The sequence below is a fragment of the Cotesia typhae genome, unplaced genomic scaffold (genome assembly GCF_013202065.1).
Source record: "Cotesia typhae breed Kobodo isofemale line unplaced genomic scaffold, CoteBio_Ctyphae contig_11, whole genome shotgun sequence".
NCBI classification, from domain to species: Eukaryota; Metazoa; Arthropoda; class Insecta; order Hymenoptera; family Braconidae; genus Cotesia; species Cotesia typhae.
In genome coordinates this window covers 5,674,349-5,701,534 of record NW_027423711.1, presented here as the reverse complement: position 1 = coordinate 5,701,534, position 27,186 = coordinate 5,674,349, and the positions used below count along the sequence as shown (strand labels likewise).

The window sequence follows — 27,186 nt, the reverse complement described above, 5'->3', positions numbered from 1 at the left end:
CCATTTTTTTTATTGAAAGCTCAAAAATTTTCAAAGTAAAAAATAAATTAAGTACTCGCGTTTATTATTTTTTAATTAAATTAATTACTAGATTGAAACTAAAATACATATTTTTAATAAAATATAACAAAAAAAAAAAAAAAAAAAAAATTGATAAAAATCTTCCATGAAGAAATAAATTCTTAGACATGATTCGGTAAGTGATCAACTGTCTTTATTTACATCAAACAACAATGTCTGAACGAAATCATCCACAGCATCCAATAATAAACTTTAATATTTATTTATTTTCATTATTATTTAAATAAATTTGACAGGACTCACCCAAGCGCTCAAAAATAATCAACTAAAAAATTATAACAAAAATAAATTCACGCACACCGGACAATCAACTAATTATTATTATAAGTTATTTATTTATTAATTTATTTAAGAATCGTGCTTATTAATATTAAGGGACGAGATCGGATATTTATTACGTGCATTAATTAATTGTCATCGGTTTATAGTTTGGTTTTAATAATGACAAGGCACGTGACACGACATTTTACCATGATCCCTCGTTAAAAAATAAACTCTTCCAAAAAATTTTCCCAATCGTTGTTTGTAATTTTACTTTTTTTTATTCATTTTTCATTAATTATGACAAGCGGCGGTCCTAGTGTAAATACTTTTTCATTTAAATAATCTAATTATATAGTGATATTAGTTGTGATAGTTAATATTCATGATTAATATTTATTTATATAAAGACTTTCGTTGAGCAGTTGAAGTACAATTGCCGATACAAGTATTTGCCAAGATTTTTATTAGTAATTATTAGTATGCAGGTGTTAATTTATTTATTTTTAAATGTTGGAAAAATTTTCTGAAATATCGTGTTGCCTGTACAGATCGCACTAAATTTTTACATTTTAATAATAATAATAATAATAATAATAATAATAATAATAATAATAATAATAATAATAATAATAATAATAATAATAATAATATTTATATAATAGACATAATCAGCTCAGTAAACAAATATCATTAAATACATTACTCTATATACAATGTTTGTTTTTTGTTAATTATATAATTAGTAATTTATTTTTTTGTCATTTTCATTTTTATGGGAAATGGCACATAGCACCGACTTGCCCTCAGTAGACTCAATAATAAGATACGGCAGTCTGATATGCTGCTGCACAACTAAAGTACTTATCAGGCAAGCTCAAAAATAGCTTGGGCATGATATAAAAAATTAAACGGATTTTTTGGTCTTAGTGAAACAAATTAGCATGTAATTAATAATTATTTTAATTTTAATAATTCGGTAAGAAGAATTTCAATCTTTGGTTCATTCTCTTAATTGCACCCTAGTAAAATTAACAATGAAGCACTCGGCGAAATTAACTAATTAAAATTTACCTAAACACCTGGACAATTTAGTGCATTAAATTATCACAATGTCTCATTTGAATTACCTACAATTTATTTAAGTATATAAAGCTCTTAGAGATAACAACAACAAAAAAACAGGCTTCCTTCTTACCGGGACCTTGGCTAATTATTCAATTAGAAATAATAAATTTTTTTAAGTGGTATTAATTCATTTAGTGGTCAATCAATCATTAGCTTGATGATTGATCGATTAGATTATAACTTGGTTGACCCGGAAATAATTTCTTGATAGAGCTCGGGTGTGACCTCGACGTACTCTTTGTTACCAGACCTAAAGTAAACTTTGTCCTGGATTTTGTTCGGGTCAAAGCCCTCTTTCTGTAGGTTTATTTTTTTAAGCTTAAAAGTCCCCGTCATCTCAAGCTCGTTTACTATTCGCAGGAAAATTGGCCTGGCGTAGGAGGGAAGAGCGCGGTCCAGGCCTTCTGCAAGTGCTTTGAAGTCCAGCAGACACTCAGGATCGACTATCGCCGCCATTCCTGCTCGACCTTCCATTCCTGGTACCTGTAAGTCAATTATAGATTTTATTTCTTTGATAATTATACTTTAAATAGAATTTTATTAGATTAAAAATCCAATGAAAATTATAATTTTACCTGGACACCGTAGACAGTAGTGTCTCTGTAACCAGCGACGTTACTAACGACACCCTCGACTTCCGCGGTCGCTACGTTTTCACCTTTCCACCTATAGGTATCTCCTGTTCTGTCCTTGAAGTAAAAGTATCCTAGTTCGTCTTGAACTAAAATATCTCCTAAAATTTTTTTAAATCAAAAATATTTTAGCAATTAATTTTTTTATTCATGATAATTTTTGATTAATTAAAAAAAAATTACCAGTCAGAAATGCTTTATCCCCTTTGACAAAGACATTTTCAATGACTTTTCTTCTTGAAGCTTCTTCATCCAAGTAACCATTAAATTCCCTTGAGGCATTACCCTGTTTAATTAGACCTATAAACATTCCCGGTTCATCTGAAAGAATATTAAATTAGATTAATTACTCAACTCTCTAAACAAACTAACAGAGAAAGTTAATTACTTATTTCAGCCCGTATACAAAAATCATTAGGTCCTCTGACAGGTTCACCGGTCTCGGGATTGATGCGAATAATCGCTACTGGATGCAGCGGCTTCGGTAGTATCGAGGGTATAAAGCCAACAGCTCCGACTTGGTTGTCAACATTCACTGTAATTAAAATAAAGAATTAATTACAGCACTAACCACTAGCCAATCAATACGAAGCTGAAATTCCAACGCAATTTGCTCACCAATATTAGCATTTCCTTCACTAGAGCCGTACACTTCCGTGATTTGCTCAATTTTAAACCGATCGACAAACTGTTGCCATATTTGCGGTCTCATTCCGTTGCCGACCATCAGTCTCACCGGATGCTGACTGTCCTCGGATCTCGTTGGCGCTGATAATAAATATCTGCACATTTCTCCGATGTATTGTGCCAACTAATTAGAATAAAAATTTTTAAGACATTAATTAATTTTCACTCAGAAATTTGAAAAAAAAAAAAAAAAAAAATTTTTTTTCAATTACTTACCGTACAGTTGTATTTAATACAATCAGTCCAATAATGAGACACCGAGAATTTAGTCCTGAGTACACTGGGTATCCCTTTGACAAGAGCACACCCAGTGCCAACTAGCCCTCCAGCCATATGATATAGAGGAATTGGATTGTACATAATGTCACCATCCCTCAGTCCTAACATGTGATATGTGGCCATTGTTACCAGAAGATATCTGAAAGCAAGTTAGTAAATAAATAAAAGGATCTTTTATTTGCTAACATTATCTACCAAATCGATTAAGGTACAAGTGTGCGTGCTTGTATGTACTATATTTACTCGCTAAAAAAAAAAAAAAAAAAAAAAAAAAAAAGCAACACAGTATACAATACATCAAACGTTAATCTCATCATATTCTCTCAGAGTTGTGAGGTCTCTCTGACAGGATTACGGTTCATTACATCAACTTTATTACGTTCATACACTTTCGTTGCACTTTATACCGTTACGTAATGATAGTAGAGTATAAAAAGCACTAGAGGGTGTTATTATCAGGTGATATTTTATTATTTTTTCATTATCTTATAGACGTTAATTAATTAATTTTTATTGATTTATTCATTTTTTTTACTTTGAAAAAAAAAATTTCAATTTTTTAATCTCACGACCGTTTTCTTCAGTAAGATATTTTTAATCTACGTGATAAGGTAATCTAAAATGTTTCATGGATAAAAATTTTCACCTAGAATTTTTTACTTGAATTAAAAAATAAATTTTAGATAGGAATAAAAAAAAATGTTGATTTAAGGTACCGACCCACATTTTCTAGTCAATACTGAGTGAATAATTTAGTAGGTGGTCAGCTGAGTAAGTTGACCATAAGCGTAATCGACTTTATTACTACAATTCTCATCATTTTTTATTAATAATATCATCAGTATTAATAATAAACTCATCGTCGACCAAGTTAAAGAAAGAAAGAAAGAAAAAAAAAAAAGTAACTATGACTAATAAAAATTAACGCACTGCGTGAGTTGTACAATTGTAAATATTGTATCACCGAATCGATACAAGGCCGCATTAAGTACATAAAGTATAAATAATATTTATTGTTTATTTATATCAGTATCAGGAGGGAATAAAAGTGTTTAATTACCTAGAGTTTGGCATGAGAACTGCTTTTGGCAACCCGGTAGTTCCACTGGTGTAAATGTAGAGCAAGTTATCGCGATAACCCGGCTCGTTTTCGACCACTGGATTTTCCGAGCTGGCTTCAGACATCAGCTTGTCCAGGTTCTCGGTTCCTTGCTGGGCGTCGTCGAGTCCAACTCCTTCCTTGTATTTTTTTATGCCCTCAATCGAGTCACTGATCTCGTCGATTGCTGGAGAATCATTTTAATTAAAATTAAATAGCGATGATAAATTTATTTATAGTTTGAATAAATTACCTGATGAAAATTCAGCAGCATAAATGACCCCCTTGACTTTCGCGACTGTCAGACAGTGGGACAATAATTGTAGGCGTAAGTTCGTGTTTATCAAAGCAGTTATCACGCCGATTTTTCCTAAACCGAGCCAAGTAGCAATGAATTCTGGTCGGTTTGTCATCATAAGTGCTACCGCGTCGCCCTTCACGTACCCATGTTTGATAAACGTATTCGCTATTCTATTACTGTACTCATTTATCTAGAAAATAGGAAAATATTTTTATTTCATTTTTTTGTGGAGCGACAAATACAAAAGAGAGCTTAAATTACCGTGTGGGTGAGAGATAAATAATTTATAGTTTAAAATTTATGACAATAGAGGGTGATATTTAAAAAACTCACTTCAGCATTGGTCCAAGTACGTTCTTCTAATATAAAACAGGGCTTGTTTGGATATAATTTCACTCTTTCACGGAATATTTTCATAACCGTGGTATTGTTCTTCACAAATCGCTTCGTTTCTCTGTCGGCATTTAGGTAGCGATATAGGAATCTGAAAAATAATATTTTTATTATATTTTACTCAGCTAAATAAACTTCAAAAATTTTTTTTTTTTATATTAATTATTTATATAAATATAAATTATTTATTTGTCTTATAATTATCAATGAATGTAAACATTTTATTTTCTTTGATAGACTTATTATCTTTTCATAAATGATTTCAAAGTCCAATTGCAGTTTAATGAAAATTACTAATTTTTAAGCGACTTAATATTTATTTATTATTATTTTTATAATAACCATTTAATGAGGTTTAAAGTTTTTATAATAATTCTTATCGAGCATCCTTGCAATTGACCTTTCACGCTTTTATATAAACATTTTATTAAAAAGTTAGATTAATGAGATTGAACGTAGGCGCTACTTTTATTCGTAAATACGTGTCCATAATTATCGTACACGTACTTTATATCTCATTTACCATGACCTGAGAGAAATAATAATTAATAATACCAATAACTACCTTGAAATAGTTATCATTATGAATAATGTAATTTTTATTTACATTGTTAACTAATTTAAAAAACTTCCCGATTGTCCTTATTCTTTAAATTACGCGATAAATATTGAAAATATACAAAAAAAAAAAAAATAACAAAATGCACTATTATTATTCACTTATTATCTAATTGTCTTTATCAGTGTTTGTTATTATTATAAAATAAGTATTTATTGTGATAAAAAATAGTATATTACACACCGAGGGAAGTAAAGTAAGAAATGTCTCAGATCACATGTAATTGTTGGCCGAGGCGAAGCCGAGGTCAACAAACATGTGATCTGAGGCTTTCTTATTTACTTCTCGAGGAGTGTATGCTATTTTTTTGCTCGACAAAGGCAGAAAGTGGCAACTTCGTTTAGCGCAGCGGGCCGAAAGTTGACGCTTTCTACCCGTCGAGCAAAAATAAGTTATTACAACAAAACAAAACTTTAATGATTAAACGGATATATGTGGAAACTAAAGGATCAAAGTCCAGCAATTTAATTTAAAACCTTCAATTAGGTTCAAAATTCAAAAAACTCAAACCAGCTAGTCCAGGAATTAGGAGTAATTAAAAGCATTGAAAGTTTTAATTGAAGTTATAAGTTTCGAAAAAGAATAACTTTAATGTTAAAAGTTTTAACGGTTGCCAATGTGTATCAATCGATTAGTATTGTAGCCTGATATTTTAAACCTGTCGCAAGGGTAGTTATACTCTTGTCTCTAACACGAGTTTCTATTTCTAACTTTTAATATCTTTTTTCATAAAATAGATTTTTAATCCATTAATATTTATTTATTTTTATGTATGCACAAATATCCAATATTTTTTTATTAACTCTTTTTTTTTTTTTTTTTTATTGCCACTCAATTTTTATTTCTTTTTCAAAATCGCTTTTCTAAATTTACTGAATCAATAATTTAATTTTAATATTTTTTACAATTTTTTAAATAACAATTTAAATAGTTTATAAATTTTTATGTCTTTGTACCTTCACCTTTAGTTATTGATTTTTTACTACTATTTTATTCATTTAATTTTTCTTTATCAAACTAATTTCTTTAAAAATATATTAAAAACTTCTTTAATTTTTTTTTTTTTATAAGAACAAAACAGCTATTATTATAAAAGAAAATATAAAAATTAATTTTTAAATAATTAAAATAAAAAATGATTAAATATCAGAAGCATTTAAAAAATAAATTGCTGATAAAAAAAAAAAAAAAAAAAACAATTTCTCATCTTAAATATTAGTTTTAAATATAATATATTTAAAATAAAAAAATGTACTTACTTAATATCTCGTGGTAAAGTCCGTATAATAACATAAATTCTCCGATGATATTTATAAAATAATGGTATTAATAACGCAGTAACAGCAATTTGTGTAATCCTGGTGAAGGATCCGATCCGGGCAACAACTCCGGTTGCCATCAGGACGGCAATAGTCACCACGAGGCACGCAAATCTGATGTCCATGCTTAAAAACTAATCAGGGCACCCCGTTCCTTTTTAATGATAGACAGTCAGGGTCGCCGGTTGATAGTCACGGCGCTGCCAACAGACAAATACCTAATAAAATAACAAATAACAATAACAATAACGTCGTGTCCTAAGAGGGTTGGCTGAACGTTTAGCAACTAGTTTCTAGTTGCTAGACTTCTTCTATCTAGTTTCTAGTTGCAATCTTCTTTTATCTAAAAGCAACCCCGTTCGTCCGTTTTTGGTCTCATTTTTCCGTCCACCGTTTCCCGCTCGCGCTTTTTTCTCTGTCTTAAAACCACCCTTAAATATATAACGTGCCTCTTTTTTCGGGCCGTTGCGATCACCAATACCTCTTTGAGGCCTTATATTACTTTTCGCTGAATATATCGTTGCGTACACTTAACGATCCGCGCACGCGCAATTCCTCCCTTTTCCTATTATATTGTTCCTACGTACACTCCTCACCGTTTTACTTTACTTGGAAATATTATTATTATTATTATTAGTACCGAAGAGAAGAATACAAGGGATAGAATCGGTCTACGTCACAACACCGTCATTGAATAACGGCACCCCATACACCCGGTGTTTTCATCTGTTTCGAAATTCACGCACGGAAAAAATTATTTCATTAAAACATCTGCTCCAATTACTTAACTCAAAATTTACAGAATTTAATTTTTTTTATTTCAATTAAAAAAAAAAAACTCCAAGGCAAGAATTAAAAAAAATTTTTTTTATCAGTAAAAATATTAATTTATTTTATTTTTGTTTAAATTTTTAATTTTTATAAAATTGTTCCAACAAACACTAAAAATGTCGGATTCGTTTTTTTATTAAATTTTTTCTCCCCGTCAAATTATTAACTCAATTTTTCCTGAATCACGTGTCAACACAAGTCACAATAAAAAAATTTGCAATCGATATTTAAAACTCCAAAATCCCGGACGGCGTATTAATGGCGAGTAATTAAATATTGCATAGTAATAAATAAATTATTGATTTTCGCGTTTCAAAATAATGTTAAATTTTATTCATTACTTGTTTATCGATTATTGTTGCGAAAATTTTCAGAGACACTGGTTAAATTTCAAAAAGCCCATTTTGGAGGCGGAAGTTTACGGATTGCGATCGTTTATTGAGTTTGGGGTGAAACTAAGTGTATCTTTAGTATCGATTCACTTACTGTTGCACGAGTGTAATAGTTTTGTATAAAATATATAGTATTTATTGGGAGGTGAAAACCATCTGACGTCTGACGACGACTAACGGACCTGCGGCAACTTCCGACTCAGTCAGATGGAAGCCCGACGTAGTTTTGGATTTCCCCTTCTTTGCGAAACCCCTCCTTTCACTTTGTACATCGGCTACATTGTACATTGTAGCGTATCTCCTCCTTTGTCTCATTTATTTATTTTATCAGCAAAGCTTTTGCACAGAAATAGTGTTATGTAGTACTTTCGCCTCTTTTACCGCGTCTACTTTAAATTACTTGATGTCAATTTAAAATACGATAACTTTGCTTTTTAATCACTCAATGTCAATTAAATGGGGTTGTTAATTATTCATTTTTCCGTTGATAAACTTTTCATTTAATTACTAGAATTTTCATTTCTTTTTTTAAATTTTATTTAGTGCAATTTAAAGTGATTTATTCGAATAAAATTACGTATAATTTAAAATTAAATAAAAATAAAAAAGTAATTATATTAAATTTAACTAATAAAATTTCTTGACCAAAAAGAAAGGAAACAAATTGAGGACATTGATAAAAACATAATTATTATTATTATTATTATTATGTTTTTTATTTTTATTTAGTAAGCAATTTATGAGCATGATAAAGTATCTTTGTAATTCACAAAGATGACTTTGAAAATATATATAAATATACAAACTTACTCGAGTGGAAATCAATTTATTTTTTGCTCTTATCAATCATTATTATTATTATTATTATTATTATTATTATTATTATTATTTGAATTTTATTGCAAAAAATTGTGTATTAAATCCCAGGAGCAACTGAGGTTATTTCACGGATAAATAACAATAATAATAAGCTTATTCATAAACAATCGAGCATCGCATATTAATGAGCCAAGCTCTGGGAGATTTATTCTCTGAGTTTTTTTCATATTTTATTTTATTTTAAAGCGACGGCGTATCGTTCAAAGGCCCAAGTAATATGTTTAAAGCAATTAGATTATATAAAAATTATTTGCTTACCTTTAGGACTTATGTAACTGTTTGTTGAGTTGTCATTTTGTTTGTTTCTCAAATTGCTGAATATATTTTTAAGCTTCGAGAAAAAATAGCGTAAGAAGAGATAAAAATAGATCTGCGGATTCATAGATTCATACTTTCGATACTAGGATTGCGGTAGTTGCTTTTGTAACGTGGAAAAAATATTTTAGTAGAAAATATCGGTGGATTATGGGATGAGGCCAACTTCCGGCTTACTCAGAAGACATTTGCGTATTTCTTATGCATATTAATTAGATGTAGGCTCAAATTTTTCACATGCAAGCAAATTTACGATTTTTACTGTTTTTGAATTTAAATTGAAACAAAATTGCCTATGATTAAGTTTGAAAAAAAAAATAATAAAAATATATAGAGTAACTTCCGACAGTCATAAAACACACACTGAGACTCAGACTCATAACACAAGTATACAAACATAATTATATTTATTTTTTCTAAGCGATACTGTGACCTCTTTACAGAGTCTTTGAACCGGTTTTACTTATACATTACTAATTTCTATACCACAGTAAATAAAAACTATTTTTTTTTTTTTTATAAAATATTGAACTTTATTATAAAAAAAAAAAAAAAAAAAAAAACAATTAAATTATAAAGACCACATCCAACATCATATTTTATAAATTAATTAACGTGTCTATTTAAATAAATCACTCAGATTGGAGTCTAAAAATATTTTAAAGACTTTGTATGCGTACCAAAAAATATTTATCATTTTAAAAAGTGAATCCAAATACTGACAGTCGTTTTTTTGTCAGATCTCTATCAAATTAATTTATAAAATCCCATTTTAATAATTTAAATATAAGTATATCACCATATCTACTCATTTTATCTAAATTTATCGACAATTTGTTTACGTATTGATTTTTTTTTTCTCTTGACATATAATATATACAAATTTTAATTTTATTTTTATATTTAAAACTCAAGTGACTCTTAATATTTATCAGCTTATTTTTACAACCGTTATAATTAATTAATATTTAATAGCTGACATACTTTTTAGTAAATTTGTGTTTAAAAATTAAAATGTTTTACTTATTTTTATTTTAAAAACGTATTTTTCCTTGTGACATTTGATCATAAACTTCTGGTGTGATCAATTGATACCCCAATTTAGAATCTAAGTAATAAAGCTTGTCGTTTACTTTCCTCGGGTTGTATCCTTCTTCTTGCAAGTCTTTCTTCTTTAATTTAAATGTTCCTATTTAATTAAATAACATTATTAATATTTATTAATCATATTTGACAATATTTAACTTGAAAAAAAAATTATACAAACCTGTAAGATCAATTTTAGTCAAAATTCTTATAAATAGCGGCCTTGCATATGAAGGTAGATTTTCTTTAACATTTTTAACAAATTCATTAAGATCTAGCGTTTCATTTTCATCGTGAATAGCAACCATACCAGCTCTGCCCTCTGATCCGGTAACCTTTTGACAAATTGTTTAATTAGTCAATTAATAAAATATCAATCTAAAAAAAAAAAAAAAAAATTAAAATTAAAGTAAATTTTTACCTCGACGCCATAAACGACGCAGTCGCGGTAATTAGTGAGATTACTCAGGATAGCTTCGACCTCGGAGGTTGATACATTTTCACCTTTCCACCTGAACGTATCCCCGGTTCTGTCTTTGAAATATAAATACCCGAACTCGTCAGCGACGACTATGTCGCCGGAATGGAAAGCCGAGTCGCCTTTTTTGAATACGTCGTAGATAACTTTTCTCTCAGACGCTTTTTCGTCGACGTAGCCTAGGAAAGCGCGGTGTGGATTGTTGGGAATTATTTTCCCAATAAATACTCCAGGCTCATCTGTTAATAATTTAATTATTTTTTAATTTAATAAAATTAAAAATATAATAAAAAAAACCATTTCAACCATAACTTACTCGGTTTACATTCTTGACAAAGTCCTTTCTCATTTCTGATCGGATCTCCGTCGGCGTTTACTTTTATTATCGAAATCGGGTAAACAGCGGGTATAATCCTTGATACGAAACCTATTGCGCCAACTTTATTGTCCACGTTGGCTGTAAAAATGGAGTGAAATTATGTTAGAGGAGTGTGACGTAAGTAATAAAGAAAAAATCAACCGTATATATAAAACTCACTTATATTGGCGTTGCTCTCTGTAGCTCCATAAAACTCAGCGACTTGCTTAATATTGAATCTCTCGATAAACTCACTCCAAATTTGCGGTCTCAGGCCATTGCCAAAAATCGCCCGCACTTTGTGCTGCTTGTCTTCGGGTTTCGGTGAAGAGGCGAGAATGTATCGGCACATTTCGCCGATGTACTGAGCTACCTAGTAAGCAAATTTCCTGTACTGTTAATATTCGCACTTGAAGAGAGGGTCGTTTAACTAATAAAGTACATCCTCTTTATTTTAGATCGACTACTTTTAAATGTAATTAAAATTAAACGAATAAAAAAAATTTTTGAATTTTAATTTAAGAAAAATTTCTTAACAAACAATGATGAAAATTTTTAAAAATAATCAAAATTTTTTATTTTGAATCAAATTATTATTATTTTTTTTTTTTTTATCAGCGTAAAAAAAAAAAATTAATAAAATACATACCGTACAGTTGTATTTACGACAGTCATCAAAGTAAGCGCTGGCTGAAAATTTTTTTCTGATAACACAAGTCGCGCCTTGCAATAAAACTTGACCCACACAAACAATGCCTCCAGCTGTGTGATATAACGGTAAGGGCGTGTAGAATCGGTCCGAAGTTTTGAACTTTCCCAAGTAATACATAGCACCTGCTATGAACATGAACCTAACAATCATAAAAAAAATGATATGAATAAAGTAAATAAATAAAATATTAATTTTACCGGGCAATATTTACTTGTAATTAGTAATAACAGCGGCTTTAGGTAAACCAGTAGTACCACTAGTATATATATACATCAATTTATCATTGTACGTTCCTTTCTCTTGTAACACTAGCGGAGATGATGATGCATCGTCTAGCAGTACTGACAAATCTTTTTCCTTAAGCCCCGATGAGTTTGTGTTCGGCTTACCGTCGAACTTGTACAAAGCTATTTTAGCGTCCAATGACGAGGCTATTTCACTAACGGCTGTAATAAATAAATATGTAATTTAATTATGAAATATTATTTATGTGTTTACATATTCATTTAATTAATTAGTGATAATTACACTCGGATAATTCGTCGGAAAAAATGAGCGCTTGGCAACGCGCGACGTTTATACAATGCAGCAGTGAAGTTTTTCTTAGATTTGTATTAATTAATGGTATCGTCACACCGAGTTTGCTCAATCCCAGCCAAACTGCGACGTACTCTGGTCTATTTTCCATTAACAGAGCTACCACGTCTCCTTTTCTGTATCCATGACTTTTGAAAACATACGCAACTTTGTTGCTCAAGTCTTCGATCTGTAAAATCAATACTTATTATTAGTAATTTTTTTTTTTTAAATTATAGTAATGAAAATAATTTAAGAAAAAATTGAGTAAAAACGCCAAGTACTGTAACTATGTATTATGTTAATTAATACATAAGTGTACTTGGAATAATATTTAATCTCTCGAGTAAAACATTTCCCGGAGTTTACTTAAGCAAATGAGCGATTGTTTTAAATAAATATTTACGGTTAATATTATTGTTTGTGACTGATCTTAATCGTGTTATCATTATTGTTTTATTAAATAACTAAAATTGAGCAATTATATCCGACGATTAAATAAAAAAATTTCAAATTAAAAGTCATAATTCTGATTAAATTAAAGTGTCATTCAATCGACGCACGTCCGATTTCAATTTACATTTAATCTAACCATTATTTCTCGGCAATTAATTTTAGCAATAGTTACCTCCTGGAAAGTCCATTCGCGGTCTTCAAACACGAAGCAACTTTTGTTGGGATGTTTAGCAACAAATTGCTGAAAGACATCAGCGACACTACGATTTTTTTTCTCGTGACATTTTATCGCCCACATTAGCCGAATGAATCGACTTAGAGCTCTGGAAATAAATAACAATCATTACTATCATTATAATCATAAAAAACAAGTATTTACTTAATTTAAAGTACAACTTATATAACCTTGCCTTGAATAACATTTTTTTTAAATTTATATTGGCAGAATAGTATACTCAATTTCAAGTACAGACTATTTAAATTACTCGGTAACGCATAAACATGCTTTTCAATCATCATTATCTTTTTTTTTTTTTTTTTTTTTTAATTTATCCAAGTCTTAGCTGCAAATTGAATATTTTAATTCATTATAATTTTGTAGCAGTGATTCATTCTAATTATTTTCATTATTAACGTCAGACATTTATGATTTAAAAAAAAAACAATAAATTTCTTTATTTTTTTCAATAAATATTTGATCAAATATTGACAATAATAAAAATATTATTTTTAGTTATTTAAACATAAAAATTAAGTGGTTTTTTGAAAATAAAATCTGATGTCAAGACTATTTATAACCGACCAAAGTTCAAATGGAAAAACCTAGCCAGAGATTAAACAAACAAAAAATAAATAAATAATTAATGCGACTTTTAAAACCGGCATATCAATTCCGCAAAGAAGTAGACTACAAGTGTCCCGTTATTTAAAAACATAAAGCTTTCTCCTGGCTTAAACAACTACACTACATTATTCTTGACTCACTACTTGAGCAGTACAATTTCTAAACAGATAAAAAAAAAAAAAACATTAAACAAATTTTAATAAAACAACGACCGATTAAGATAAAAAGTAAAGACTTAATTTAGTCTTATCATTGTCAAGGCATAAAAATTAATTTAAAAAAGTTTACTGAACAAGTTACTCACGTTAAGTCTCTGGGAGCCGTTTTGAAGGCGACGTAGAACCACCTGAGCCTTCCTCCAGAGACAAAGTACGCGATAATTACCACCAAGACCAGCTGGAGGACAAAAATCGGGCCCATGAAGATCCAGACGAGGGCGACCAGCCCTCCGAGGAGTCCGAGGGCAATCATCGCTAAGACGATACGCTGGAAGGTGCGGGCGATCGCGCGGCAAGTACTTGGACTGGAACCCGCGGTTGTCGGGACACCTGGTTGCGCGGCTGCCGATCCCACGTCCACTGAACCGTTCGTTGATCTGCGGGAATTATCGCCTCCTTTCGACGGCGGCTCTCCCCTCTCGACGTCCTGTTTTCAAACACGTGGAATGAGAAATAACAGTCTAATCGGTATACCTTCTATACACTGTACACACATGTGTCCAGGTGTGTATGGAAGTCGGCGGACGTTTGAAATTTTTTTTTGGAAAACAAAAATTTTTTTGTTGAAAAAAACAATTTATTGACTGCGGTGTCAATTATCAATTTTTTATTTTGTTTTATTTAATTGGTATTTATGTTAGAACGAAATTGAATATTTTTTTATGTGGAAGCAAAATGAATGAATCATTGATTATTTTTTTTTTTTAATATAATAATGTCACATAGAGGTTGAGATAATTTTTCTAGCGCTTATCGCGTGATTAATTGAGCGAAATTAAAATTATTATTGGCGGTAACGTGAGTTTGTCGTTTATTATGTGTTTCATGTTACTTGTCTCGTTGTTCGCTTCCTTTTTCAGTATTGTATAAGATTCTTGATTGATTCAATAATTGATTTTATTTTTTAAACACTGAAAAAAAAAAAAAAAAAAAATTAAAATTGTTTCTAAAATTTTACCGGTGCATAAAAGCACCGGTATAGGTACAGGTACTATACGGGTAAAATGAAAATAGCGGTTTGAAAGTTTCACGGACGTTTATCTCATTTATTCGCGGTAATATCGACATTATTCAGGCAGCTCGTACATTGACACCAGTATGGCTAGTACAGAGAAAAATTGCATCTACACAGTACAGGTTGCTGGTTAAAAGAGAAAGTTATTTTGCGTTTACACATGCTGCCGTTATGAACCTAATGTAACACTCTACTCCTAAAATACAAGGTCTTAAAATTTAATTCATATAAATTAATAATAATATTAGATCTTAAAAAATAATCGGTCAAGTGTAAAATTTAATTAGCAAAAACGTTAGAATGTTTAATTTCTTATCTAGAAAAAAAAAAAAGTTTCAAAAATTAATTATTTGTTAACAATTATAATAATTGAGAGAAATTTTTTAATACTCACTCTTCGAAAGTCGTAAAAATTAATGGACTTGAATGGAATAAAAATACATTTTTGCAAGATACGCTTGAGTCGAATTTTACTAAAAAATTATTCCCCAGAGAATTGTTTTTTTTGTTTAAATTATTATTATAAGAGTATTTATTTGTTGGAGCTTTGTTTAACAGGTTAATGTATTTGCTTTTTAGAATGACCAGCCTTGATGAAAAACACATATCGAAAAAAACGGCCGTTATTTATTTTCGATAACTTCTAGAAAAGTTATGAAATTTTTAATATTTACACACATAACTTATAGATATTTGAATATTTTTAGTGTTTATGATTTTCGATCAGAGACCCGAGGCGGGCTGATTAATTCACCGAATTATTTATTAAACGCGTTGTGAGTTGTACTACGAGTTAGAGAATAAAATCAATAAAACGCGACTGTTGCGCATTTACGGTTAATAATTGAAGCTATTCTTCGATTTTTTCTTCTTTCATACCTTTTTTTAATAATAGCTTATTTGCTTATTTTTGACAAGAAAAAATTAACAAATTATCTTCTATTTTTGGCATTAGACCCAACATTTTAAAGTATTACAATTTGTATTTATTAATTTATAAAATTCCTTGAAGAAATGCAAAGTTTCAAAAATATTAAAATGAGTCGCCAGTTTATAAAAAATTACAAACAATTGACATTAACTATAATCATCACAACTATTATATAGAATAATAGAAAAGTAGAGAGAAAAATAATGACAACCATAAATAAAAATAAATACAGACGATTTTTATTGGGATTTGATGTGTGTAATTAGTAATTACAATTACAAAGATAATTCATAGTTAATAACCACGCTAATAACAATGACCTACTAACCAACAAATTCAAATTATACTTTTCCCGCGTCAACAATAAATCCCGCAGAATATCTTCTACTCAAACTTTCTCCATACAAATATCACCGTTTAATAAAATTTTCTAATAAATCTAACATAATGCGTTTATTCGCTGACATTTCAGATAAAATCTTCACTGTCGCTAATAATTATAATTATTCCAGCAATTAATTTTTCACGTTCTTTCATGATATAAACAATATAATCATCTGCTAATTTATTTAATAAAGGAAATGAGAAATGAGTTTCAAAATAAATTACATTATTAATTAAAGTTTTGCAATTTTTAAGATTAAGAAAAAAACTTACTCGCTCCTTTGATGAATTTATTTTTGAACCATTGCCATTAATATTATTTAAAGGCAACTTTGCAATTGTATCAGACATTTTTTCAAATATTCACAGTCCAATTAATTATAAAAACATAAATTATTTCAATACACCAATTTTTTCACATTTTAGTGACTCGATCAAAGTCTCAATTTTTTTTATTTCTTATTTTATAAATTATAATAATAAAAATAATTTTTAGTGAAGTAAACTTTATTAAAATAGCTGAAGATACCGATGAGAAAGGGTCTTCGCTAAAGACTAAGAGAGTTTAGCAACCGAGTTTGAACACTCGCTCAAATCCCTCTCCACAAGCTTTTTAATGCCCCGTAATTCCTTACTTACTCTCTTTCATATATCTCTTACTTGTTATTTTTATTATTTAGTTTTTTAATCGGACGTCGTATTGCTCCAGAATATTTTGTAGGTTCATGTTTCTCTTTTTTTTTTTTTTAAATTTACTTACCACCATTTATCTAGAATAGATGATATCTGCGAGCGATGGCAATTATGCGGACGACTTCTCTTACTTTTTTAATTTCCTAAAGAATTTTGCAAAAAATGTAACTTAAAAACTTTCTTATTTTGCAGTGTAATTATTTTTGCACTTTCACACTAAAATTATTATTTTAAATTTAAATTCTGGCGAAATTATCAAAGATACGAAAAAATTCACAAGAATATTTTTTGAAGAAAATTAAATTTTCCAAAAAAAATGTCTCATAATTTTTTTGCCATATATAATAGCCATATATATATATATATATATATATATATATATATATATATATATATATAATAGCTAAATTTGTCATTAAAGACAAATTTGGGAATTGGGGGAAATAAAGGATAAAGGGGGAAGAACGGAAGGACCTTTACTCAGTAGGAATTTTCGGTAACCGAAAATTAATATACTTAAATCTTCAATTCAGCGAGAATAAACTAAAAATATTTTTAATAATTAAAAAAATTAAATCACCTAGTTAAATGTTAAAAATAAAGTACAAGTGCTCAATACAAATATTTGAATATAACTGTGTGTAAAAATGTCTATTGTGCAAGAAGGTGTACCTTTGGCTCTTCTGAACGCATAATAATGAATGACCCGCAAATGACCCAAAGAATAATTTACATTCTTAATAATTCTTCAATTTAAATCATGAAAGTTGTCATCTTTAGGCCGGGAAACAAGATTTATTATAATATATAGCACACACAGGTTTGATTTATGAAAAATTTTGCCTACTAGTTTTTAAATCAGGAACTAGAGTGTCGTGATACTTATTTTAAGTAGAAAATTCCGCGGTGTGTTCTGGGACGCGAAATTCTAGAGTGCCGTTTTTTTACAGTGTAGAAAATTATTTTTAAGTTCCATTAAAAAAAAAAAAAAAAAAAAAAACATATTTATAATTAGTGGGACAAATTATAAATAATTTACGCGAATTCTATATTTAAATCTTATTGTTGTCATTTAAATTAACGATTGAATTTTATTTTTTATTTTTTATTTATTAAAGTAAAAAAAATATTTTTTAAAAAGAACGCGTAGAAGACGAAAATTAGTCATGACTATTTTTTAGAACCGGATTTTCTTGATTTTATCTCGGTATATTTCTATTTACATTCGTAAATTGCTCGTAAAACTCACTAATTTTTTTTTCTGCCTAAATTGACATTTATTCAACTTATTACAAAAGAGTTTATTTTTAAGAGAATGCGATGCTGATTAATTATACAAAGATAGAATAACTTACAAAAAAAGTATCTTAAAATTAAAGTTTAAAAGAGAAACAAATAAAATAAAATTATGTAATTTAAATACACAGTCTAAAGTCCGATGATTTATTGGACGTGACTTATCGAAAAGAAATAAGGCAGAGACAAAAATTCTTTGAGAACATTCTAGACAGTGGAATTGAATAAAAATTTTCTAGAGAATATTCCGGTGGGATGAGTCGAGAAAGAGGTAAATAATAAATTAGATGATGTAATAAAAATTAGTTAACAAGTCAGGAGAGCCTACCACAATCGACACACGTGGAAAGCTGAAAGTATTGGACCGCTGGCGATTGCACGGCTGAGGAACATCAAGGCCAACGGCTTCTATTCGCAAAGTTGAGCGAACTCTTATTCTAAACGCTCCAAGTGGGACAAATATTTTTAAAACAAAAATACATTTCCCGATTAGGCTTTTATTATCTATTAATTAATCGAGAAGTTTATCTTTAAGAGAAATTTTATTTCTTATTCATATCATTACGAGAATGAGCAAAATTTTGTGGCAAGTGAATTTGAATCAAAACTTCTCGATTTAATCTTTTGATTATTTTAATGAAATAAAAAATATATACATATTTTTTTTTTATTATTAAACACATTTTATTGAAAAATTTAATACCATAATAAAATTAAGGTCTCTTAATTTAATAAGACCATAAAAAAACTATATTAATAATTGATACAAACTTTTTAGTAAATTTAAAAATACCTTAAGCCGTTGAAAGTTATACTTGTGATTTTTACGGTAACTTACAAAAAAAAAAAAAAAAAAAAAAAAAATGTATAAATGCTTATTTATTATTAACTACATGCACATTATTTTGTACTTAGCGCTGCATTGAATTTCATTTTTCAGGCGTTTGATCGTAGTCTATTTAAAAAAAAAAAAAAAAAAAAAAAAAAAAAAAAAAATCTGAATTCACCACTCGTTGAGGTAACTACTTTCCAGAGTATTAAAGACTTTCAAATTTTGATTGAAGCTGTAACAAAGAAAGATTAATAATTAAAATTAATTAAATAAATACGTCAAGTCGGATTAAAAAAAAAATCCTACCCTTTGAAAGCATTAGCAATCTCAGCGACCTTGGAAGGAGTGCAAACGATGGTAGTTTTGCACTGTTTGGAATCAAAAAGCGGCTTGATGTATTTATTAGCCACGCGGTTCAAGTCTTTAATGCTGACAGTGTAGATCTTTTGGACCATCGAGCGGTTGTAGTCGTGGAAAGCGTTTTTAAAGTATGATAATAGAGACTGGGATACGGCGTCTCCGACGCTCTTCTCTCTCTTGACGATTTCGAAGATCAGAGACGACTTGGCAGAGTCGTAGAGCAATCGCTCCCAAGAATTCTCGGCAATGAGGGTGCTCTGTGATTCAGAGATTATAAATTTTAATTTTATGGTCTATTAGTCTATTAAATAAACGATAGTCCGGTTTTAAAACTTACGACGATGGCTTTAGTTTCCTTGTACGCTCCAACTACATCCGTGGATGCATAGAATGTCAGGTAAAGCAAACCTTCGTTTGGTTTTGCGTATAAATTGCATCCGTATGCAAAACCTTGGCCTCTTACTTGTCTCCACATTGGTCCCTACGAATCAATTTAATTTATGATCATAAATATTTAGGCTGCATTCGAAAATGCTCTATATATGAAATAATTATTAAAAAAAATATTTACCTCAACTTGCGTTAAATATTGAAGACAAACAAGCAAAGGAGCTAAGTCTGGACTCTCAAAATCATTAAGACAAGGTCCAGTTTGTAATAAATAGGCAGACTCTACACATCCAAGTCCTAGAACGCAACCTTCCAAGGGTATTTCTTTTCTTGGGTTCATCAATTTCCAATCAGGTGTCACGTTCAATCTAAAAAGTAATAAAATAGTTATAAACTTTATCCGAGTTTAAAAAAAAAAAATTACTTTATAATTATTTACTTACTTATTTTTATCAAACGTATCAAAGTTGTCGAAATTAAAGAAAGTCCACCAGGGCTTGTACAACTCAGTTACTTGGGCGCTCAATTTATCAACATTAGTCGCCATATATAAAACCATGTTGTCTTTAGCAGTCAGGATCTTCATGACAGCTTCTATTTCAGCGACAACTTCTGCTTGGCCTTCTGGCGTTGCCAACCTAGTGGCCAGTTTTGTCAGGAATTGTTGCTGGCGCAGTAAGCTTGAATTGAAGTGATTGCTCTCTGTTATCCCAAAAAAATAATTAGTATCTATTATTGCATCATTAGATCAATGAAAATCTAAAATTACCTTTGCTGTAAATCAATCCTCGCATCAAATCCCTAGTGATTTTATTCCCTGCTTTTTTGCACTGAGTTATTTCATTCAGTAGCTTTGAAGAAATTATTTTCAATCTCTCAGGTGTGAATTTAGTATCGTATAGTAATTCTTTGATCCATTGAACGCCTTTAGGATATTTTGACAGTTCAAGCTGCGAAATTCAATCATAATTTTTAAATTATTTTATACTTAAAATGAAAAAAAAAAAAAAAAATATTTACCTGCAGCATTAAATTAACACTGTGACTGTAAGCACCACAAGTAAACCTAGAAGGGCTTTCAAAGCCCATCCTCAAGCTAACAGCAATAGTATCAGCTTCCAATTCCGCGACGACGTCTTCATACGGCACTAGCTCTCCTTCTCTATTAATAGGACACTCTCTAATGGCTTCTAAAATCAGCGGCATGTAAGGTCTGGCTTCTTTGGGCACCTTGAGAGTGTCCATAATTACGAACAAGTACGCGAAGTTAGTATTGACATGATCCAAGTAGGTAAAAAGCGACAACTTGTTGACATCAAGTCTTGGGTGCTGATCACCGCCTCCAGTGGAGTAGCTTCGAATGTGATGGAAGTTAATCGAATCGGTTCCAGGAACCGGGACGCTGCTCAAGACTTGATCAGGAATGGGAGCATCATTCTGCTTGACAGCTTCCAAGTATGCTTTTTCTTTTTCTTCAAGCCCTTCTTTGCCCAGTTGTTCAATTCTTTTTGCAATGCGCTTCTTCTCCTGCTCGTCCATCTCCTTCTGCTTGGCAATACTCGGCATAGCGTTAATTACCGCCGAGGGCGCGTCGATCAGATACTTCTTCAGCAAGTTGATCCAGAAACTCGCTGGTTCCTTGCCGAGTTTCTTCAAATCCTCGATGATATTCAATCTCTGCTCCAAGTCGCTGATATCACGGCCGTAAAGCGCGTCGCCGATTAGCATGTAGGTGATTGCATCATGAGGCATGTTCTCCAGGCTGCTGAGAGTCTCTAGCTGGTGGCGATGGATAACCGTGGCCATCCTTGGCATGTCTATTCCTCCGTCGACATGATTGCTCTGGAGAATGTCCCCCAGAACTTTGGTCAGGTGGTTCTTCACTAGCGGGATTTTGGGAATAGGAACTCCGCTGAAGGACAGCTGGAGCATCGACTCGGAGTTTTCCGTCAGGTAGTAGTCGACGTTGCAGCAGTACGGATCATCAATTTCTACAAACTCTTTCTGGATCGGACTCACCGAATTGTCCGTGAGATACTTCAGCAAAAGAGAGCAAGCTGTTAATTCGTAGACCTCGGATATTCCCGAAGGCCCGCGCCAGCCTACGCTGACTATTCCGTTGTCTTCATCGTCGCATGGATAGAGAATATCGTTGACGACACTCTCAGTGAACGCCGGGATTGGCTCATGCCAAGGGCGCTCGAATGGCCCGCGACTGCCTTTAGAGAGGATCTTTTCCTCCAAAGGGCGCAGAGCTTTGAAAACTTCTGCGTGCTGGATCTGCCCGGTGATTATTATTGTCAAGTTCTCCGGCCGGTAAAATTGACGGTGAAATTCTTTGACCTTTTTGTTGTTTGTACTCTCTCTGAGGTTCTGCATTATTCCTCCGGTTACTGACTTGTACCCGCATTTTCCAGGGTACATTGCGCGGGTTAGTTCTGTGTTTGATAGAGTTCTTCCGGTGTTCTCGGTACTTTGCATCTCGCAGTAGACTACTCCGCGGTCTTCGCCTTCTCCTGATATGTAGTGGACTTCTGTTAGGTATGCTGAGTCCTAGAAAATTTTTTTAGACATTAATTAGTATTTAAAAAAAATTTTTTTACAATTTCTGCAAGTGGAATTTAAAAAAAAAAATTTTTTTTAATTGTCTGATGTGAATTTTTAATCAGCAAACTTTTATATATTGTTTAAAAAACAAATTACTATTAAAAAAATATTTTTTTAAAATTGCATTTGTAATTTTTTTACAAATGAAATTTTTTAAGTTTTTTTTTTTTTTTTTTTTTTTTTTTTTTTTTTTTTTAATAATTATTAAAGAAAAAAAAATTTTTTTTAATTAACTAACTGTTAAATTAGAAAAAAGAATATGATCTAGATAGATAGGCATCAGAGTAAGAAATCCCTCGCTTCCAACAGTAGTCATAGTGTAATTAGTATGATCCCGATCGGTCCAAGCATTGGTCCCAGAAGCGAGACATCTGTTTCCCAGAAGATCGAGGACTCCTTTGTAAGGATAGTCCTCGCTGCCCAAAAAAATCAAGTGCTCCAGGGTGTGCGGGAGCCCATCATCATCAAAAGCCTGAGTCGCTGAAATTTTATTTATAATTAATTATTATAAAACTAGCTTTGTTTATTTATGTCTGAGGGGATTTTTAGGTTAAACGATAGTTACCCAGACAGAAGTTTCCTCCGACGATAGGGCCGTCGACCTCGCCTATGCATACTGTAATCCCGGTTTTAGTGGACTTGTATTTATGAACCGGGATGGTATCGTTCGCTTTTGAGGAACAAACCAGCTCGAAACCGCCCATGTTGTTCGTTGGAGAGTTGTCTACCGGAGCCATTGTGTTCAAACTGATTACTGGCTTGAAGACAGAAGCACACTGTCGAAAATCATATATAACCAATACTTAAACTGGCGGGTTCGCAGCTGGATTTGTCAATATTTCAAATTTTTTCATATTAAAAAAATATTTTATAGGGAAAAAAAAAAAAATAAACTATTAATTAGAGTTTTTATTAAAAAAAATTATTTGAGATCAAAATTGTGAATTAATTTTTATTTTTTAAAATAAATTTATTTTTAAATTAAAATAAAATTTTTTTGGAGTAAGATATGTTCAAATTATCCCGATTACAGATAAAAATAATTTTTATTATACATTTATTATTTAATATTTATTTTAAAATATCAATCTGTTGAAATTAGTTGATAAATAAAAATATAATAGAGCAGAGTAAATAATAATAGTTATTATTTAGTAGCTTTAATCCAATCAATTTCTAAAGCCGCAACGCCAGCTTGATTATCCGGCAAATAAGGTCCCATATCAACTTTAAGTCCAATATTTGTAATCGCCGTTAAATCCAGCGGATTTTCTTCTACGGGTAACTCACGTCCGCGATAATACGGTTTAAAATCAGCCAGCGGTAGTTTTATCGTCGAGAATTCATTTTCTGGTGCCTTGAAAAAAAAAAAAAAAAAAATTAAAGATATATCATTTAAAAGATAATCTTATAATCAAGTTAACATAAAAAGAATAATAATAAAAAATTAAATTACCGTAAAAACTTGCCCGAAAACCATCGAATTATTGTCAATAATTCCTCTGTGCCTCAAAACCATTTTGTACCTCAAATTAATGCCCTGTCCGCGACACTTTATCGTCACATAATTAAAATCCTGGAGATTAAAATTAGTATCACAGCGTACAGCTGCGAATCCCATTTTGTTCGGCCGCGGATTGAATAATGAGAAGAAAATAGCACGCTGAATTAGTTGAGTCTTTTGGATCACCAGGACTGCCTTGGACATCCCCGCGGGCTTCACGGTGTCCGAGTACTCTGTCCAATTGTTGACCTGGTCTGTCCGCGTGAAGTCGAATAGTGTTTGCGTAACTCTATTTCCAAAAATTTTCATTAATTACAATAACTTTTTCTTAAATTAAAAAAAATTTTTTTGGAGTAAAAAAATATTTTACCCAGTTGCTGAGGCTACCATGTCATACTTCGGACCGATTGAAACTGGCTGGCTAATAAAAATCCCCGGGAAATCGATTTAAAAAAATATACTCTATATCCTTGTATACTTCCTGTGCACAGAACTATAAAATATGATAAAAAAAAAAATTATTTAACATTTACTTGAGGTACCAGTCGTACCAAAGACGTCCAAACCAAAATATCTACCTATACCTATATACACAATATTTTATAAAGTTCGCGTGTCACTGTCTATTTTATTAAAGTGTAATCGAGCGTGTTCTATTTTCATTTGTTTTATGATATTTATTCCAATAATTCATTTTATTACAAATGTTAAGTATATATTACTCATTATTTATGTATGAAAACATTCTAATACCTAATTTGCAGTATTCATAATCCTAGTTGATCGTTAATAATGTGCGGATTTGTTCGGCAACGTATAATTACAATAATATTTACATAAATGCTTACTTTACTTAAATAGTTGCGACAATCATTTCAATTTCGAGAGCTGACACGCCTTCTTGCTTAAATGTCAAGTAAACACCGCCGAAAATTTGTAAACCGAACATCGTTATGTTTGCCGTGTCCAGCGGAGTTCCATTCAGTACTTCCTGGCCGCGATAGTAAGGCTTGAAGTTTTTCAGGGGCAAACTTATTGTTGAAAACTCTTTATTTGTTACTGGAACCTGGAATAGAGATTTATTAGAAAAATTGGGAATTTTTTCGGAAAATAAATGGATATTTACGTCGAAAGTCTGCTCGTAAGACGTGTCATCGTTTGAAGCAAGCCCTTTGTGTCTCAAAACAATTTTGTAGTGCTCGTTGTTGCCCTGGGCGCGACACTTTATTTCGATATTCGCGTATTCGTTCAAATCCCAGGTCACAGGCATTCGCACTCCGGCAAATCCGGCTCCGTTTGGCTGAGGGTTCAACAGCGTAAAGAAAACTCCACGTTGAAATAATTGAGTTTTTTGGAGAATTAGTACGGCCTTAGACATTCCTGGGGTTCGAACGGTGTCGGAAATTTCTGACCAATTGTCTACATTGCTGGCTGTCGTGAAATCAAATAATGAGTACCGATTTCTGAAAGAATTATTCTTTTTTTAAGTTTGTCTAGAATTTTTTGTTGAAAAAAAAAAAAAAAAACATTATCAAATGATTAATTTCATTTTTATAATTTATTAATTACCCTTTTACGGCTTGTGTCCATGTTACTCCCATCATGATGCTAGCAATCATGTGACATAATTTCATTTTTTAATTTTTTATACCTGAAATTTGAAATTAAATAAATTAATTTATTAACTTATTAAATAAATTAAATAAACATATTTCAATAATAATAATAATAATAATAATAATAATAATAATAATAATAATAATAATAATAATAATAATAATAATAATAATAATAATAATAATAATAATAATAATAATAATAATAATAATAATAATAATAATAATAATAATTATTATTATTATTATTATTATTATTATTATTATTATTAAAATAATTTAATAATAAATTATTTTTAAAAAATATTTTAATTTTTGAATTTTTTGCGCGCATTTCAATTCCGCGTTTCACTTGCGCGCGCATGCCACGTGACTAAAGATGGCGTTTCAATATATCGCCATGAGTACGGAGTTTTTTACTTTGTTATTGGTCCTTATTGACTAACCCACGTAAATTAACATAAATATTATCAAAAGTTTAAAACAAAGTGAAATAAAACCATGGAAAGTGAGCAAATTACATATTTTGACGCCGAATCAAATTTTTGTTCTGAATGTGGATCTATTTTACCTCTTCTGCGAGAATTCGGTGGTGTTGTCTGTTATATTTGTAAACGTGAATGGGGTCCAGAGAGTAAGTAGTATTTTTATTTTTAATTTCACAACCTATTCCTTTGATTCACCTTTTGTTTCTGTTCTCAATTCCTAATTTAAATTAAATTTTACTTTTTAGGCTTCGGATCTATGGCTCTAGGTATTACAATTAATTTTAATAATAAATATACGTACGAAAAACCAAAGGCTGAAGATAAATCCTCCGGGCCACAGATTGAGAGGAAATGTCCCCAATGCGGTAATGACAAAATGTCATATGTTACTTTGCAATTACGGTCTGCCGATGAAGGACAGACTGTATTTTACACGTGTCTCAAGTGCAAGTAAGTTTTTTGATAAATTATTTAATTATAGTAAGGTAAAAGACCCAAATATTGACACTTGCAATTTTATTCTAATTGGGTCTTTTACCTTGACGGAATTTTTTATCAGCCAAAATTAATTTATTTTTTTAATTTTTTTTTCAGATTTAAAGAAACGGAAAATTCATGAATTTATATTTTTGTTAAAAATGTTAATTTTAATCAACAAATTTTTTTAATAAAATAAAGTAAGAATTTAAAATACAAAAAAATTTATTTTGGAGTAGGAATTGTAATTAGACAGATTTTTATTAAATAATTAAGACAACATATTAATAAACCATAAAACTTTATATATTTTTTATATTACACTCAACAAATAATAATAATTAGGGTGTACAAGCATTTTTAAAATTCTATAGTGACTTATCATTAATTAATATTTTTTATACTTTTTATATGAAAAAAATTTTAAATCCATTAACAATACTCATATGAAATTGCATTACACTGCAATAAAATCCTTTATTTACATTGAATCGAGATAAACATTAACAGTTATTTGTTTAAATTATTTATATTTTATTTTATTTTATTTTATCCACTTATCAATAGTATTTGATTATTTAAAAATTTGTAGTTATCCACTCTTTAATTTTGAAAAATTACAGTGGTCCTTGGATTAAAAAATTTTAAA

The 27,186-nt window shown here is 30.4% G+C and overlaps 5 protein-coding genes across 10 annotated transcripts; 1 reads left to right on the top strand and 4 right to left on the bottom strand.

Moving 5' to 3' along the window:
- Positions 1-192: 192 nt before the first annotated feature.
- LOC141526960 (long-chain fatty acid transport protein 4) lies at positions 193-8,225 on the bottom strand. Of its 2 annotated transcripts, none has more exons than XM_074242138.1 (11): positions 8,117-8,225; positions 6,740-6,999; positions 4,802-4,952; positions 4,421-4,658; positions 4,129-4,354; positions 3,006-3,207; positions 2,721-2,913; positions 2,491-2,637; positions 2,286-2,423; positions 2,046-2,203; positions 193-1,953 (listed from the first exon to the last, which is right to left on the bottom strand). In XM_074242138.1, exons 2-11 carry the CDS (start codon positions 6,922-6,924, stop codon positions 1,645-1,647), a joined length of 1,947 nt encoding a protein of 648 aa, XP_074098239.1. In that variant the 5' UTR covers positions 6,925-6,999; positions 8,117-8,225; the 3' UTR covers positions 193-1,644. The 2 variants fall into 2 exon arrangements, with proteins under 2 accessions (XP_074098239.1, XP_074098246.1); XM_074242145.1 differs by lacking the exon at positions 8,117-8,225 and adding an exon at positions 7,972-8,061.
- Positions 8,226-9,606: 1,381 nt separating this feature from the next.
- Fatp1 (Fatty acid transport protein 1) lies at positions 9,607-16,691 on the bottom strand. The gene is made up of 11 exons (XM_074242125.1): positions 16,548-16,691; positions 14,031-14,371; positions 13,055-13,205; positions 12,379-12,616; positions 12,062-12,296; positions 11,788-11,989; positions 11,319-11,511; positions 11,097-11,237; positions 10,724-11,019; positions 10,484-10,637; positions 9,607-10,405 (listed from the first exon to the last, which is right to left on the bottom strand). Exons 1-11 carry the CDS (start codon positions 16,623-16,625, stop codon positions 10,251-10,253), a joined length of 2,184 nt encoding a protein of 727 aa, XP_074098226.1. The 5' UTR covers positions 16,626-16,691; the 3' UTR covers positions 9,607-10,250.
- Positions 16,692-19,093: 2,402 nt separating this feature from the next.
- On the bottom strand, positions 19,094-23,207 carry LOC141526918 (uncharacterized protein C05D11.1). Its single transcript, XM_074242078.1, has 9 exons — positions 23,018-23,207; positions 22,691-22,932; positions 20,866-22,398; positions 20,615-20,795; positions 20,289-20,547; positions 20,027-20,213; positions 19,793-19,936; positions 19,402-19,712; positions 19,094-19,327 (listed from the first exon to the last, which is right to left on the bottom strand). Exons 1-9 carry the CDS (start codon positions 23,187-23,189, stop codon positions 19,267-19,269), a joined length of 3,090 nt encoding a protein of 1,029 aa, XP_074098179.1. The 5' UTR covers positions 23,190-23,207; the 3' UTR covers positions 19,094-19,266.
- Positions 23,208-23,491: 284 nt separating this feature from the next.
- LOC141526971 (uncharacterized) lies at positions 23,492-25,627 on the bottom strand. 5 transcript variants are annotated; one of them, XM_074242205.1, is made up of 4 exons: positions 24,805-24,938; positions 24,327-24,449; positions 23,909-24,245; positions 23,492-23,809 (listed from the first exon to the last, which is right to left on the bottom strand). In XM_074242205.1, the coding sequence occupies exons 2-4, from the start codon at positions 24,344-24,346 to the stop codon at positions 23,600-23,602; spliced, it is 567 nt and encodes a 188-aa protein (XP_074098306.1). In that variant the 5' UTR covers positions 24,347-24,449; positions 24,805-24,938; the 3' UTR covers positions 23,492-23,599. The 5 variants fall into 5 exon arrangements, with proteins under 5 accessions (XP_074098306.1, XP_074098283.1, XP_074098299.1 ...); XM_074242182.1 differs by lacking the exon at positions 24,805-24,938 and adding an exon at positions 24,535-24,784; XM_074242198.1 differs by lacking the exon at positions 24,805-24,938 and adding an exon at positions 24,541-24,784.
- Positions 25,628-25,975: 348 nt separating this feature from the next.
- Positions 25,976-26,823, top strand: Rpi12 (RNA polymerase I subunit RpI12). Its single transcript, XM_074242212.1, has 3 exons — positions 25,976-26,206; positions 26,306-26,510; positions 26,655-26,823. The coding sequence occupies exons 1-3, from the start codon at positions 26,074-26,076 to the stop codon at positions 26,677-26,679; spliced, it is 363 nt and encodes a 120-aa protein (XP_074098313.1). The 5' UTR covers positions 25,976-26,073; the 3' UTR covers positions 26,680-26,823.
- Positions 26,824-27,186: the final 363 nt, after the last annotated feature.